The sequence below is a fragment of the Heptranchias perlo genome, chromosome 17 (assembly GCF_035084215.1).
Source record: "Heptranchias perlo isolate sHepPer1 chromosome 17, sHepPer1.hap1, whole genome shotgun sequence".
NCBI classification, from domain to species: Eukaryota; Metazoa; Chordata; class Chondrichthyes; order Hexanchiformes; family Hexanchidae; genus Heptranchias; species Heptranchias perlo.
The window spans coordinates 26,194,857-26,212,700 of record NC_090341.1 but is presented as its reverse complement, the minus strand read 5'-3'; the positions used below and the strand labels follow the sequence as shown (position 1 = coordinate 26,212,700).

Here is a 17,844-nt window from a genome sequence, read left to right as displayed (position 1 = left end):
GCATGCTGCAACAGCATTAGAGCTTACCGTGCGGTTAACAACAAAGAATTCTGTCTGTCTGAGTATATTCAAGTCTTCAACAAGTCTGAGTTTTGGTTTTAGTTATTCAAACTTAAACTTGATTGATCTCATCAGCTTGGGCAAGATGTCAGTGTTTGGCAAAAGTTTAATTACAATTAAAAATTGATAACCAATAAAATGATGCACTGTTCTCTTGATATTTAATTTATTTTGGAGAAACATTAGCAACATTGACACAGCAGCCACATGAGGTATGGTATTATGTGGCAAAAGGGTAATTTATAAATAATCTGTGGAAAATATGTAAATTGATTATTAGTTCCGAAGGAATTTATAGTTGAAATATCTGACGGCCTTTTTTGAATGGTGTTATCTGCATTAAAAATGCATTTTATTGTAAGATATTCTTGTATTTGATAAGTCTTTTCCAATATTGCCAAGATTAATTATTTTTCAGGTAATGAGAACTGAAACAAGTAGCACAGATTAGAAATGGATACCTTCCTCACTTCTGTTCACTTGACAGATAACACTGACGTAAAAGGATTCAATTTCATTTTAGACACAATACTGCGTGTGAACAGAAGGTTCAGTAACAATGACTAATAATGCATTTTGACCTTATTAAGGTAGAATCCTCCATTGCCCAGGTTTGTAACCTAAGGCTCTCAATACACTAAAAATGTTGGGTGTAGCAAGTGACCCAACAGGAGGGAGTTGTGGTGACAGCACACCTGTATCTCTAGGTGAAGCTCATTTAGGCTTAAGGTATTATCATGGGTCAGCAACCCCTGGCTGCTTTTTATTTTCAGGCTTTTCTTGCTTTGGGCATATCAGTAACCCGTATTATTTTTGGGGGAGGTAGGTCCTCAGATTGTTAACAAGAAAGAGGTATTCTTGATTTCTATGTTCTTATTAATTAGTTTCAGTATAAAGCTCAAACTGTCCTTTCCAGTACTTCTGTACAATGTTCATATCACTTTTTTTTAACAAAATGAATATTCTCCCTTCCTCTCCTGGTGTGCTGACACATGTTCTGTAGGCGCCAGCAGCCTTCCCGTACCTCGCCCAGAAGTCATTCCTCATTCATAAGACAGTAAAGTTTGGCAGGTTATTTGATAAAGAAGGGTATCAAAGCTAAGCTTAATCCTGTCCTTATCCTCTGGCCATACACATCGGGGCTAATTTTAATTGCCTCTGCCCAGCGTAAACAGGGTGGCAGTGGCCTGAAGATGTCATTGGGTTTACGCTGGTATTCCAGCCGCTGCCATCTTGGATGGGTCCTGAGAAGGGCAAACAGAGCGCCCACCTGATTCAAGCAGGAGGCCACTTTTAATATGCAAATCGGGGTCTTAAGATATACTTGGGGCCCCATTTGTAATTTTGAGGTACAAATGGGCAGAACTTGCAACATGTACGTTCTGCCTATTTGTAGTGCCATTGACCAACTTAACCAGTGAACTACTGCTCAAAAAATAGCCCAAAGAAATTTTTAACTTTAATTTTTGGGTGGCCAAGAGTAGCAAGAATGCTCCTCCTGGCCCCATAAAAGTACTCCAGCCCATGCACAAGCCCCTTCCCAGGATTGCTCCCTTCTCCCCAGGCTCCAACAGTTGGTCAGCTCCGCATATTCCGCCCTCCCTCACACTGTCTCAAAGTGGCTTGGGCCTCATGGTGGTCTCAACAGGCGGGAAGCAGGCGCTAAACTAAAAACCAGCCCCATCCACTTTTTTATCAAGGGTCAGTGAATAACAATCAGAAGTAGGAATCCTGGTTGACTTTTTTTCTCTCTCTCTCCCTGGCTCAGGGTCACGGGGACCAATTGTAGGGCCCAAGTCTGTCCCAGGTGAGGTTTGCTACTCAGCATAAACCAGAGACATATGTGCAACCCATCAGCTTTTCAATACAAAAGTCATCTTGTCAGCATTTTACAAGAAATATCAATATTTATTTTTTCTGGGATTGGAGATTAATATGCACCATTCAAATCAGTCAGAATGCTCAACTGGAGGTTGTCAGAACAATCAGATCAATTAGGAGCAGAACTGAAGTCTGTTAGACCCATTTTTTTTGTAGCACTGTTGGCTGTGCAAGAACTTAAGGCAGAAAAGATGAGCTGATGGTTTGAGAATCACAGTAACAGGTGTTTTTATTTACTGTCTGTCCCTAAAGAAGTTGTATGTAACAGATAATTTGCTAAATTTTTAAATTTTTCTCAAAGAATCTTTCTGGCTGTTTTCTTCAAGACTAGTTATAGCACTTTTTTTGAGATAAGAAGGGTGTTTCCTCTTGTGAATGCATTCATTGGCTTTATTGAGGATTTTTTTTTCACTACTTGTGAAATTGCCAGGGTTTGGAAATAGAGTGGGGTTGAAATGGTGATGAGCTTTACTTAATTTAGACAAATTATAATGAGATTTCCATATTTAGGAATATACGACAGTGTACTGCTATAATGTGTGATATGGGCCAGTGGCTTGTTTGTATGCGAGTCATGGGGGGTGATTTTAAACCCCAAGAACGGGTGGGTTGGGGCCGGGTGGGAGTTGAAAATAGTTGTTTTTTGGGTCGCAACAGCAACCCGGCTTTATTTCCGGGTTTAACATCAGCATGGATAAAACTGCAAAGTCCAAAAATTTTGCGGTTGTGATACAAAAAAATAACTCTTTTCAACTCCCCCCAGCCCACCCGTTCTTGGGGTTTAAAATCACCCCCATAGTGTCTGGTTATATTCTGTACCTTAGCTGATTTCAATTTGTTTGCGCACACATGGTTGAGGTCCCTTTGTTACCATGGAATAACTGAGCAAAGAGTCTGCAACACCTATATTAAAGCGGTCAACATTCATGAGCAAATATGAAGAGTGACATTTAATAATGAGAGTATAATAGATTGCCACTCCCAGAATAGAGGCTCAGTCAGATGTGCCTGAGCACACAAAATTCAGCTCACTGTAACCGTTCCTGAAAAAGACATTTTTGTGCACTTTGCTTCTTTAGTGACAGCAATGTGGAATTATCTTTATTTTCAATTAAAGAAAATAAGCCTTTTCAACAGTTTCAAAAGAGCAATATAAACTAAAAGTTACTGTTGCTTTAATAGCATGTGAATGCTTGGTTCGTTCATATGATATTTCTCTGTCAATTATTTTAACAGAAGACATTGACCTATTTATTTTAACTTTATCCTTCCAGGAGAAACTATTTTGGTTTGAAAAGCAGCATGCAGTAGGCTCTAAAATGCTGGAAAATATACAAAAGGTGTTGAAAATGAAAACCTTCTGTGGGAGGAACACCCCCAGCTCCCCCAAAAATTAATTTCACACCTTCAACAATTTTTTAATTCACCATTGCAATAAAAGTGAACAAATGTTAGATGTACCTTCAGCTTATGCTATGGCCTGTTGATGTCCCAGTGCACTTACATTGCAGTCCCTTATCTTCATATGTCATAAGGCCTATATTCAGGGCTGTTTTTGAATTGATTGCTTTTCTGAAGCTTTTAGTCAGCTTTTGCTAGTTTTCTAGGTTGGCATGTGTGCAGGGATCTTCTGGTCTGTGTGGCTTAGTACCATATCAGGTACTAATTAAGCCCATGGAAATCAGAGGAGTTTAAAATATATATATTTTAAATTCAAGTAATAACCCATCTCATTTACATTTACAATAGCAATATTGCCCTTCATTATGAAACATTCTTGTTAATATTGGGTAGAGTGAAACAAGTTTGTATTCTGTAAAAAATCCCAGAACAATTCCTCTTGTCAACGGGATACTATTTAGCACACCTCAGTACAGATTAGTGATTAGTAATTCACCAAACATTTCAAGTAAAGGAAGGTGCATAATCTGGCATTGGAATCTTCCTCTTGGGTGTGTGCAGGTAAAAGTGATTGTTGTGAATCACTCGCAAGAAATGCTAGTGTGCACTGGACAAAGGCTCATCTGTCTCTGAGGTAATTTAATACCAACCAGATTTAAGTCTTTGGGAATGCTTGAATCCAACTTCTCAATCCAGTTAGTCTTATAGCAGGAAACATTTGACATGCACTGTACACAATGGGCCTCCAGCTAAATGCAAAGTCTTTAAAACAAAGTTCAAGCGTGTTATTATCTTGAGCAGTTGACAAACACCTAATCAGAGGAGACAGCCAGACTTTAATGCAGGAGAGGTGCCTTACTGTACGTAACCTTAAAGAAGAAGACTTTTTGTAAGTTATTAATTTTTTGGAAGGTTTTAGTTCATGAGAGTGCACGCAATTCCAATTCATCTTTGATAGTCTAGTTCAGGAATAATTTTTACTGGTTCTTGCATTACAAATCAATACAACAAAGCTGTTTTAATCTTGTTCTGGCTGCTGGTTCCAGGCAGAATATTACACCTCACAGATTTCCTTGCCATGATATTGTAGAATAGTTTTGGACATCTGAAATATTTTAATAAGTTTCAAGTTAGCATACCCAAACTTTTTTTTAAGTAGAATTTGTTTATTTTAATAGCCAGTTCAATGACAGACCTTGACAACAGATGTAAATTAAATGGTAGTTTAGTCTTCACAGATGTGTAGCTATAGAAATAGTGAATGTGCTTAGAACTAAAAACCAAGATTTACTTTTTAAAAAAAACCCTAAAGACAGAGAGACAGTTGAATTACATCTTTTAACTTAAGATTCACTCAACCTTCAAGGATATCTGATGTAGAAGGAGGAAGCAATACTTGTTTGCTTTATAGGTCTGTACTGGATAGTGAGGAGTATCTCTTTCAAAAAAATAAATCAGGCATGCTATACTGTCAAACCATATAATTACTTTAAGCTCAAAGTACAGACTGTACCATAATTTGAAAAACAGGCAGCTGAAACTATATGTTTCAGAACATTAGGATCCACTTGGATGACCTGCTGCTATATTCAGGGCCTTTCATCTGTGGAAGATTCTATCATTGGACAAATTTATAGAAATCAAATGCAGTCATTCATTGAAGACTATGTGTAACATTTTGTAAAAAAGTTAAGATCTATCATGGGAACTTAAAGAAGGCTGTGACTGAAGCCTTGAACTGTAGATCTATAACATTGCTCTAAAATTACTGAATTATTGCCATTTCATATCAATGTAGTATCATTTTTGCAGATGTTGGATGATATTCTTTAAACACATGTCCATAAATGGTTAGGATAAAAATAGTCGTTAGCTTAAAAATTAATTTCAAATCATTCTTATCTGTTGCGTACCAAGCCCCACTCACCCATCACCACTGTCCTTGCTAACCTGCATTGGCTTCTGATTCCCCAACGCCAGGAATTTAAAATTCGCATCCTTATGTTTAAATCCCTTCATGGCCTTGACCCTCCCTATCTCTGTAATGTCCACCTCCCCCCCCCCCCCCCCCCCAACACTCTTCCTCTTCCTCTGGCGTCCTGCGCAACCTCTCCTCCTTTGCCCTACCATTGGAGGCCGTGCCTTAAGCCATCTAGCTCCCGTGCTCTGGAATTCCCTCCCTAAACTTCTCCACCTGTCCACCTCCTTCATAAGACCCTCATAAATCCCACCTATTCAAAGAAGCTTTTGGTGCCCTCTCCTAATGTCTCTTTGGCTCAGCATTCATTTCTCCTGCATCTTTGTGAAGCGTCTTGAGATGTTTTATCTGTGCTAAATATGTTATATAAATGCAAGTTGTTGTTTTATCAGATATTTACTAGGAAAAAAATTGGGAAAGGCAGAGGAAATGGAGTTTCTTTAAAACTTGGTTGCATTATTCTGCATGTTGCAGCTCAGTAAGTGGCATAGAATAGAAATGGTAGTTCAGGTGACATTTGTATAATTGTTATGCTTTACAGCTCTGAAACCTCAATTGTATCACTGTACGTCTTTGTCATATCCAGCCTGGTAGTACCTTCCCTATTCTGCACGAGGCTTGTTAATCCACACCCACCCTCCCACTAAGTGAGAATCTAATACAGCAGAGCATGCACACACATTCTCTTTTTTAAAAGACAAGTGTCAGGAGAAGAATAAACTAAACAAAGCAGTTGTGGAACTCCAGTACCTCCAACCCCTGCTGCTCTTCCAACAATGAAAGTCTGGCCCTGCTAGCCATATTGGTGCCAAGTTGATCACTCATGATCGTCCTGCTCCTCCCTGTAATAATTTTGTACCCCAACCTTCAGCAATGTCTCTCTTTGCTACCATCACCATCACCCTGTGTCTTATGGCCTACCCTTCATACCTCTGTATAGCACAAAAGGATAGAACAGACTCCTTCCTATTCACTGGATACTGACAATTTCAACAAAATAATTACCTGTAAGAGTATGTGAGTTAGCTATCAGGATTAAAAAAGGAAAAGAAATCTGAAATTCAAAATAATTGACCATACGAACATAGACTCTGGGATTCACAGAGGCGTCTAATTAACAGATTAGTTTTTCCAATTAAAAAATTGCATTAGTCACTAGGAGCCAAAATCTGTGCTTCTACTGACAGTGGCAATCAGGTAAAATTTGACAATAGGGCTTTACATAAGGCTTGATTTCTTGGCAGTGTTCCATATTTATTTAGCTGCCGCATTTTACATGTCTTTGTCAGGATTAGTTGCCTCTCTGGAAATGCTGGAGCCAGACAGGTTGATTGCAGTACCCTGCTGGACCATTGTGTGAACTGTGCCAGCCACCCATCCTCATTCATTCTTCTGTGGCCTCAGTCAAAGGATTACAGCAATGGGGACAATGCTAATGCAACCAAATAAGAGGAGCAATATAAGAGAATTCATTGTGATTGTTCAGGTCTGAGTGTTGCAGTCCCCTTGCAGATTGATTCAGGTCACTGAATCAGTCCAAAGCAGACAATGGAGAAACTGTCTTGCCTCGTTCTTTCTCCTTGATCAATTAATAGTCAGAGATCAAACTTCATTTTCACTGAAGCTCTGTGTGGCAATGGTCTGCTATTATAAAGCCTGTGGTTGGTCTTGCATAAAAAACTCAATGGATCAATACAGAGTATTGGGAGGTAGATGTAACAGAGTCTGACAACTATTCTCCTAAACCACGTGGAAGAAGTGTATTAAAGAATACTGAAGGACAAATGTTGAGATTTTGGTGGGTGAACAATGTTTGGAATTAATTTTGTGTATTTTTTTTAAGTTCAACAATGTCTGAGTGATGGGATGGTATTACTAAAAAGAGGTGATATATGTTCTTTCATGTTCTAACCCGTTTACCCTGGCCAAGAACTAGCTTAAAATTCTCAATTTAACCATAAATGAAACATAATGAAATCTATTGAACTGTTTGTTTTATCACAGCCATTACTCTTCCTTTCCATCTATCAACTGTGTTCGATTTGGCTATTCAACAGATAGGGCATTGGAGTACACCTTCTCCATGTACCTCAATGAAATTCTAATTACTGGTCTTTTTCTAAAGGTAAAAGGTTTCACAGTTAAATACAAGAATGTTCTGTTCTAACATATTACTGTATAGCAGAGGGACTAATTTGAACAAATTTACCTTATCCTAACTTGCATCAAGTCCTGTTCACCCATCACCCCTATACTCGATGATCTACATGGGCTCCCGGCCTGGCAACGCCTCGATTTTAAAATTCTCATCCTTGTTTTCAAATCCCTCCATGGCCTCACCCCTCCCTATCTCTGTAACCTCCTGCCCTACAATCCACTGAGATCTCTGCGCTCCTCCAGTTCTGGCCTATTGCACATCCCTGATTTTCTTCACTTCACCATTAGCGGCCAGGCCTTCAGCTGCCTACAACAATAACTACTTGCATTTATATAGTGCCTTTAACATTGTAAAACATCCCAAGGTACTTCACAGGAGTGTTATCAAACAAAATTTGACACTGAGCCATATAAGGAGGTATTAGGACAGGCGACCAAAAGCTTGGTCGAAGAGGTAGGTTTTAAAAAGCATCTTAAAGGAGGAGAGAGAAATCGAGAAGTGGAGAAGTTTAGGGAAGGAATTCCAGAGCTTAAAGCCTAGGCAGCTGAAGGCATGGCCGCCAATGGTGGAGCGATTAAAATTGGCCAGAGGCAAGAATTGGAGGAGCGCAGAGATCTAGGAGGGTTGTAGGCCTGGAGGAGGTTGCAGAGATAGGGAGAGACGAGGCCATGGAAGGATTTGAAAACAAGGATGAGAATTTTAAAATCGAGGCATTCCCAGACTGGGAGCCAATTTAGGTCAGTGAGCATAGGGATGATGGCAGAACCGGACTTGGTGTGAGTTAGGATATGGGCAGCAGTGTTTTGGATAAGCTTATGTTTATGGAAGATGGGAGGCCAGCCTGGAGAACATTGGAATAGTCAAGACTAGAGGTAACAAAGGCATGGATGAGAATTTTAGCAGCAGATGAGCTAAAGCAGGGGCAGAGATGGGCGATGTTACGGAGGTGTAGGCCTAGATCCTCAGCTCTGGAATTCCCTCCCTAAACCGCTCCACCTCTCTATCTCTCACTCCTCCTTTAAAACGCTCCATAAAACCTGCCTCTTTGACCAAGCTTTTGGCCACCTGTCCTAATATCTCCTTATGTGGCTCGGTGTCAAATTTTGTTTGATAATTGCTCCTGTGAAGTGCCTTGGGTCGTTTCACTAAGTTAAAGGTGCTTTATAAATGCAAGTTGTTATTAAAACATATTGGGTAATACAAAGGTAATTGCAGTGACTAGTACGTAACATTTTACAGAGCAGCCCACCCATTTATTTTAAACAATAGCGTGCAAATTTGAGTGTTGCTTTTGCTGTGCAACATTGCCATCATTGCCTTTTGAACTCGCTGACCAAATATATCTTCGTACACAAAAAATAGGGCAAGAGATGTTCATTGCAGCTAATGTCACTTGGTTTAGCCCTTTTTACTGGATGTGGTCATTGCCATGCATAGTGAGAGCTGAGTTTATGGTGTGGGGAGCAATGGCTGTTGGGCCATCTTGAAGGATGTGCTGCTTACTGCTCAGAGATACTACCTTTACACTACACTTCATATCGATTAAAAATAAGGTGACATGTTAAATTAATTCCTAAAACTAATAGCTGAAATAAAGGAAAGCAATCACAAAGATACATAACATCTAACCTACAGGATCAAAATATAACTGGGTTTGAAGTTTTGAATATTGCCGTTTGTTTTTTTTTTGTTTTGCAATTTTTCTGTTTTGTTTTTCATTGTTCAGGGTGGGAGATGTCAGTACTGGGGAGTAAAACAATCCACTTCTGGCACCCTGTATAGCTCAGCCAGTTACAGAATAAGGTTTCCTATACACTCCCTCCAACAGTGTCATTGACCCCAACCTCCGAAGAACACTTAGTACTGCACCAGTGTGACATTTCCATTTCAAACACCGAAAACCTGTGAGTGAACTGCCTATCCAGCGCTAATGTGTTTTGAATTATGCACAGCTTTCTGCTATGGATTCATGCCCAGCAGGAGATAGGTTGATATTGGCTGAATTCACCTCACTTTAAGGCCCTTTCAGCTGACCGAGAGAAAGAGAGGGGCGCAGGGAAGACTATCCACACCATCATCTCCTCTGAGCACAATCTGAGCCAGGTCAGAGATAAAAGAGCAGTGGGCTAACCCACTGTCATCCTGTCCCTAACCATTAAGGTCTTTAAGTGGAGTATTCATGTGTAAGTTTTTATGCAATAACAATTTGTTTTTTCTCTCAAAATGTAACCTAAGTTGTAAGTTTTAAAGAACCATAATTTGCTTCATGAACAATAACCATATCTGATTCTAGATATGAAACATGTTTATAATATAACATCTCTAGAAAAAATGACTGTGTGATTGCTAGGATACTGGTGCATTGTTTACAATAGCCGTACCAAGGTCATCAGTATGAATTGGTAATCTTTCTGTCTGGATGATTGCTTTGGTTTATCCCAAGGTTTTGTTGATCCATTTGTATGCTAACTTTCATCCCGCTCAATTTTCTCCCCTCCTCTCCTTAAGGTGGTGACTGATAACCACCAGCTTCTTTTCTCCACCGCCAACCTTAAATCCCCCCTCCCGTGCCAACTCCACCCTCTGCTGCAACAAGTGAGAAGAGCTCATGAACTTTTTTATCCCTAAGATTGAGACCATCCATTCAGCTGCCTCTGCTGTTTCCACCCCTTCCTCTTGGTCTAAACCTGCATCTGTCTCTAGTTTCTCTCCTATCTCCCCACATGGCTCCTCTAAGCTCATTGTCTGTAAGACATACCTCCGCTCCCTTGACCCCATTCCCACTAAAATGCTGACCACCCACCCTTCCTTCCTGTCCCCATGCCAGATGACATTGTGAATAGTTTTCTTTCCTCAGATACTGTCACCTTGTTTTCAAAATTGCATCCATTCCCCTCCTCAAAAAAAACACCCTCAACCCTTCTTTCCTTGCAAACTACCACCCCATCTCCAACCTCCATTTCCTCTCCAAAGTTCTTGAATGTGTTGTTGCCTTCCAAATCTGTGCCTATCTTTCCTAAAATTCCCATTTGAATCTCTTCAATCAGGTTTCTGCCTCTGCCGCAGCACTGAATCAGCCTTAACCAAAGTCACAAATTACACCCTCTGACTGTGACCATGGTGCATTATCCCTCCTTGACCTCTGTACAGCCTTTGAAATGCTCAACCACATCATTCTCCTTCAATGCCTTTCCTCCGTTGTCCAGCTCAGTGGGATTGTCCTTGCTTGGTTCAACTCTTACCTATCCAATTGTGGCCATAGTATCTCCTGCAGTGGCTTCTCTACCCAACCCAACACCAATGCCTTTGGAGTCCCCCAAGGATTTGTTCTTGGCCCCTCCTCTTCCTCATCTACATGCCGCCCCTTGATTGCATCATCCACAGACATGGGGTCAGCTTCCACAGTTATGCTGGTGACACCCAACTCTACCATTCCTCCACCTTTCTCGACCCCTCCACTGCCTCCTTGCTATCAGACTATTTGTCTGATATCCACTCTTCGATGAGCCACTATTTCTTCCAGTTAAACATTGGGAAGACCAAAGCTAGCATCTTCACCTCCGTCTCCCCCCCACCACAAACTCTGTACCCTCAGCACAGATTCCATCCCCCTGCCCAGCCATTGTCTCACGCTAGGCCAGACTGTTGAGATCAATTAATCTGGGGCCATCTGATCTGTATGGCTTAGTATTACACTGAGTGGTGCATTTTCCCAGTAGCCCTTTGGGAGTACATTTTCAGTTCTGAAATCAATATTTTGTTCTTTAATTAAAAACTCTTTTAAAGTGTTGGAGAAGATCAATAGTTTGACAGGCCTCTTTAAAAGTTTCCTGTTTATATCTTAGGTAGCTCATAGTGTAGCACAGACATGGAGACATTAACCAGATTACAAAGGAATAGGAGTCGACCATTCAGCCCCTCGAGCCTATTCCACCATTCAGTTAGTCCATTTATCTGCCTTTGCTCAATATCCCTTGATAACTTTACACAACAAAAATTTAGCGATCTCAGTCTTGAAAATTTCAGTTGACCCAGCATTCACAGCTTTTTGGTGGAGCGACTTCCAGATTTCCACTATTTTATGCGTTAAAAACACTTCCTGATTTCACTCCTAAGTGGCCTAGCTCTAATTTTAAGATTATTCCCTCTTGTTCTAGATTCCCCCACCAGAGGAAATAGTTTCACTGTATCTATCCTATCGAATCATTTTAAACACCTCGATTAAATCCCCCCCCTTAACCGTCTAAACTTGCCTCTTATGTCACAGCAGTTCTGAGATCATAGCAGTTTCCCCATGACCTCAAAGTGGTTCAGCTGCCTCCAGCCAAAAAAAAAGTTTCTAAACACTCCAAAGTAACTTTAAATTAAAATGAGTATTTACTTGCAACTTAAACCAGCTTCACAGTGAGGAATAATAATGTATGTAGGGAATGAGGGGGTACATGGACATTCAGTTGGGTTATGTGGGCTCGATGAGATCAAACTGTTGGCGTCACTGTTCTCCATTATGTACCTTTCAGTTTTATTCATATCTTTGTATTATTTTGCAAATTTTTATGTGAGGAAGTGAAAGAAGTAGTTGGTCAATTTACTTCCCAAACCGAGCAGCCTGCACTGAAAAATACCTGTCAGAATTGCACCGAGCTTTATCAGTTTTCATCCAAACTGCGGGGTATCATAGTATAGAGTTCCTAGTGATAATGGAACATTCCATTCCAAAAGGGATGGGAAATGATGCAGTGCATCTCGCCCCACTACAGAAATGCCCTGCCAGCTGATAGTGAAATCCTGCAGAATTTGTGGTAGAGTGGATTTGCTTCAGCAAGTAATGAACAATCTCCACAATTGAGCTGAAAGAGGTGCTGTGTAAGCAAGTGCCATCATAGCAGGGAGGGAAGGAGAAACAAAGATAATTTTTTTTAAATGTGCACTAGAAGAAGTTGGGAGGGAGGAGATGAAAATGGATGTGAAAAATTTGCATCTTTTGATCTTTCCATTCCCCAGTACAATACATATAGATAACAAAGGATATCTTAAAGTAATTACAAGGTTGTAATCAAATCAAGGAGTTCAGATGATATCATAAACCACATCACTAGGTTCAATTCTTTTACAGCTGTCACCTGAGCCTTCTGATTGGATTACAGCCGTAAAATTAATTCCATAGGAGGTATTTTTGAAACTTTTATGTGTCAATTTGAGGGGACCATTTATTTTTAGTACATTATTTTTATGTTGTCAGCAGGCCGCTGTGCTAACTCCAAAAGCCGCTAATCTCCATACCATCCATACTTGCTATTGACTGTGACTCGATTGCTGGCTGCACATTTTACTTGAGAAGTAATTTTGTTTGATTATCTCTGGCCAGTGTTTATTAAATTCTATTTATTTTTTTTAAGCAACGCACTCATACACAGCACAGTGAGCCCAGTTAATCCTTCAAATAAACTGCGAATTAAAATAAAACCCATGAATTCAAAATGGATCGGTTTCCTTTTAATGTTGGCAGAAATGCTTTTGTATGTTATAGTTACTGACCAAACAAAGGCAGGAAAATGATGCATTTGATTTTGAAAGTTATTCTTTTATCGGGAGTTTAAAGCACACAATGAAAATGACCCACTTCCCTCTGCTCTGACATAGTCAAATTATACATGAACCAATCATTTCTCACTCCCTTGAACAGAAATTTGTAAACAAGTTGGTATATGCACTTCATTGACTTTTTGACCAACTAATCTGACCTGTTTGCCTTTTCCAGGTTTGACATTGTTCTGGATAATTAGCATCAAAAGCTAATTTTAAAAAAATGTTAGCAGCACTGGATCCTGTAAAAGGAATAATACCTAGGCAACTGTAAGGGACTGGAGCTTTAAGTAGCCTTTGAAACTAATTGAAATTAACATCAATATAATTTATTTATGTTAACTAGGCCTGTCAGTCTTGTAGACTAAAACTCCTCAATTGCTTGTGCACAGAATTTTGTTGTTATGCCAAATCATTGGCGTTGAAATTTTACAACTGTAAAGGCAATCAGATCCAAAACAAGCACTGCAATCAGACCTAAAGCTGCAATAGCACATCAGACGAAATATTGAAACTTCCAGTCTGTCAACAAATCTGCCATGTCTCCTGTGTCTCAGTGTACCCTTAATATTTCTGGTTTTAAAAAAATGTTCAAAAGATGTACTTCATAAAGCACAAAGTTCCAGATCTGTCAGCCTTTCCTGTACATACCAAGTACAATTTCAATTTTTGGAAGATAGCAATTGAATTTGTCTTTAAAATATTTGACTTTAAACTTTTCTTTTGTTAAATAAAAACTGTAATTAGTTTTGTTAAACAGAATGATGCTTACACTTGTTTCTGATCCTTGAATTCCACCTATAAAGAAAATCTGGAAAGGTTACTATTCCTTTAAGTAGAGGTAAGCTTGCTGTAATCTGTCTGGAAACTGAATTTACAGATGTGAAAGTCACTGAGCAAAAGTTATAAAAATGAGGCGCTATAATCAATTATACTATTAAACATGTAAGTAAGCACAATTACCTGAGGAGCATTGTAACCATATATATTGTAGGCTGTATATCTGGGTACCATTCTGCAAGCTTGGCTATTAGCTACTGTTATGTCAGCTGGTAGCACAGATTGTTAAGCCAGGTGTTTTTCCCTAGGAGGATTATTCAGGGTCCTGAATAGAAGGTTTGATCAGAATATGAATGCAACTGTATTGACGTCAGAAGGCCTCAGAGTGCTGATATCACAGAGATGGTAATTGAGGACGAGGCTTTGGGAGACATTGAAGCATCAGAGGGGTAGTCAAAGTATATTGCACAAGATACCGGCTGTTACAGAAGGTAATATGACCAGATTTTCTGGATTTTTTTGCTGAGAAATATTTCTAAAGGTGAACATTTGTTAATTAGACTTTGGTGCCTTTTGAAGTCCAACGGTGAAGCTATTCATGTCTGAAAAGATTGTATGCAGTCTTTCACTAAGATGGAAAGGGAAGTGTTTACCGACCCTGCAGACATCATAACATTGAGACAGATGGCCTGGGGAGGGGAGACGGAAGAGATACACGTTGCTTGGAATTCTACTAAAGCAGCTGCATTGTGCTGTGTCGACCTCTACCTAATTGTGGATGCTGCAGCACGCTGCCAAATATAGGACTGCAATCAGAGAATGATTCTTCTGGAAGGACGGCTTGCATATACTGAAACCCTAGACCGTCTACAGAGATTTCCCTCACAGGCCTGAGGAGGAGAAACAGAATTTTCTGTGGGAATCGATTCAGATACAGAGATGTTTATTTTGGGGTACTTTATGGAGGTTTTTGCTAATAATTTCCTGGGATTTTGTCTACTGGACCTGTTTCTTCTACAGCTTGGGGAATGGAGATTAAAAAATATAAGGTACATATCCATTCAACTGAGAGCGAATAAACCTCTTTGCATTGCCTGCAGCTTCCTGATAGAGCCTGATAAATTTTAAAATCATATGTGTGTAAATTAACATATTGACGTGGGTATGTTTCTGAAAGTATAGTGCTTTTGTCTAATTAAAATTCCTTGTGCACAGCACAGTGGAGGGGTTTGTTATCTAGACTGCTGGTTATTGATTAGCGTAAATTTACTCTGGGGACACAGCTCATTATTATGTGAACATGAATTTTACAATGTAGAATGATAAAAATGTGCAAGGATGAAAGATACATTCTGTGGCCAGTCATGAGAAATGATAGACATCTTCTCAGTGAGTTCTGCTCAGCCTCGCAGGCACAGGTATCATCGTGCTTAGTTTATCCCAACCATTTGTCGGCTGGAACAAATGCTGAATTATTTTGACACATTCTCACCACCTCCTTTTTGTTATTTTTTTAGGAACCCAGTAACAAGCGGGTGAAACCTCTTTCCCGAGTTACATCTTTAGCTAATCTCATTCCTCCTGTGAAGGCCACACCTCTGAAACGATTCAGCCAGACGTTACAGGTAAGATCCCCCAGTGGGATTTATTATCTATGTAGAGTGATGAGTGGCGCATTATAGAGGTGCACAGTGAGTTGAGTTGATTTGCACTCACCACGTCTGCATGTACAAGTCCAGTGAGGGATCACATTCGCTTTCATACTTGTATCCCAAGCCAACTGTTACTATATAGTTTATAATATTTATCTAACCATACATCAATCTGTTGTCCATATATATCATTTTAACAAATGTCCCACATCCTATCTGATTAAGTAAGAATGCATGTGAATAATTTCAAGTTAACAATGAATTTATCATGTCAAAGGAGCAAAATTCCAGACATTCTAGTTCTGATGTCAGAGAATGTAAAATAAAACTTTGATTCTCCCTAGAAAATCTGAGGGATCCATTGCCTGAATTGATTAAAGACATTGAAGTCAATTCAGTTTTGAAAAATGTTTATTGCACTCTAATTAACCTACCAGATTTTAATTCACTACTTAATATGTGGTTACATTTTTGTTTTTTATATCTGCTTCTCTTCTGTGTCTAGCCGCACATGAGGCAATCCATTTTTTTCCACTGCTTTTACATCCAGCAGATCATGCTGTGGGTTGTTTCTGTAACAAAGACCATTTTTTTTTAATGTGGACAGGTGCAATAGGAGGGGGAGAGGGTCACCACTCTGCAACTCCACTCCCAATGGGCGCGAGTATCCCGCTGGATGTCACCCAAGTGGTCGGAGACCGGTACTCTCATCTCCACTCACTGGGGCTGGTCTTTAAGATAGTTTTATAAAATTATATAATCATTCATGCAGCATTAAAATACATAATAGTGACCATCAGCAACAAAGCGAGAGTTTTATATATAACATTACAGACTATTAGTGAAATGTTTATAATAAGGAATTCACTTTTTAAAAAATAAATATTCAAAACTCAGTGGGTAAATGCACTGTATGTCATACTACTCGGCTGTAGAGAGCAGGAGGGAACCAAGCCCATTAGCTGAGCTCAGTGGCACGTAGATGGGGGTACTACAATTGGCTTCTTCCCTGAACTGGAATGGGGGAAAAATGGCCTGTGCCGTCTGCTGTAACACATATGCAAATGAGGACATTAAATGAGGATAAAATGAAGCAGAGCTGTGATGCTCCCTCCACCTTCACTGATTACATTGCCTGCCAACACTTACTGTTTAGACTCACATTTCAGTGAGGTACCAGAGGACTGCTGACACCTGTGGAGCTGCATGCCAGCACTGGTTACAGGAGAGGAAGAGAGGAGAGGGGAGAAAAGAGCGTTAAGTTAGAAACAAATGTTGAAACTTCAGTCTTTAGACACACTAAGTATTATATTGTGGTTGTTTTCAGGTTACAATTTGTGCAGGTGATTTGTTATTGCTCAGAAACTGGTCATTTTCAGTGCCTTTGAGACTTTTTAGGCAAAATTCTGGTACTTGGACAGCAAACATGTTACATAAAGTTGAGTGTAGAAATTTATGGGGTGCTGAGCTGCACCAAGCCCCTGTGTGAGCCCTTGTCTGAATTGTGTATGATACAAAGGAATATCAGCAAAGATGATTACTTTGTAACTCAAAAGGCAAGTCTTGCAGAGAGTACAGAGTCAACATAATAAATGAAACCTTATTGCTTTGCGAAGAAGTAATGCAAATAATTTCCAGCCTGGGTACAAAGTAGATGTTGCTGTTTCTGGCTCCCAGCAACAATTGTTCCTTATGATGGCACTACTTGTAGTTTAAGTGGAATCAACACAAACTGCATTTCCAGGACTCAGCCTGGCCTTTCTCATGCAGCAGTGGAACTGTATTCCTCAGTGCAATGTCCCAGGTTTCCTCAGCAACGGTGTTACGTCATTCAGTTTCTTCCAAGAGCTTTATTTAAGATTGTGGGAAATTTAATTAAAATGCTCTTGATACTGTCAAATGGAAATGTTCAGAGTAAAATCTCAGTTCATTTTGTGATGGAACTCAAATGTGCATTTATTTTAGATGATTATATTATGAGATGAGATTGTGGACTTTTAACGTAAACATTGGGCACTGTACGAGAGGAATGTTGACTTTCATGGAATTGTAATCCTGTTTGAGTCAGCACTTTCAGCTGAGGTGAAGAGAAAGCTAAAAGGGGGAGTGTTGAAAATCTGTAGGAGTTGGAATAAATATTGTAATTGAATTCATGGCGTTTTATTGTTGCTGACTGTGGCTTCAGATTAATATTGATGCGCGCTGCTTGCAGCACCACACAGGCAATGTTAACCCTTGGTCGTTGTTTCCAGGAACGCAAGTGCCGTCATGAATTGATCTAGAATTTTGCCATTGGCAGAAAGCAGAATAAGGCTGTGTTGTGTTTCTTTCACTGCTGTGCTCCACAT

The 17,844-nt window shown here is 39.7% G+C and overlaps 1 protein-coding gene across 3 annotated transcripts in view; it reads left to right on the top strand.

Moving 5' to 3' along the window:
* Window positions 1–17,844, top strand: part of arhgef3 (Rho guanine nucleotide exchange factor (GEF) 3) — a 308,969-nt gene that overhangs the window by 269,943 nt on the left and 21,182 nt on the right. For all 3 annotated transcript variants that reach the window (XM_067998757.1, XM_067998759.1, XM_067998758.1), the window contains one exon: window positions 15,362–15,469. In XM_067998757.1, coding sequence (XP_067854858.1) covers window positions 15,362–15,469 — 108 coding nt within the window. The remainder of the gene's footprint in view (window positions 1–15,361; window positions 15,470–17,844) is intronic.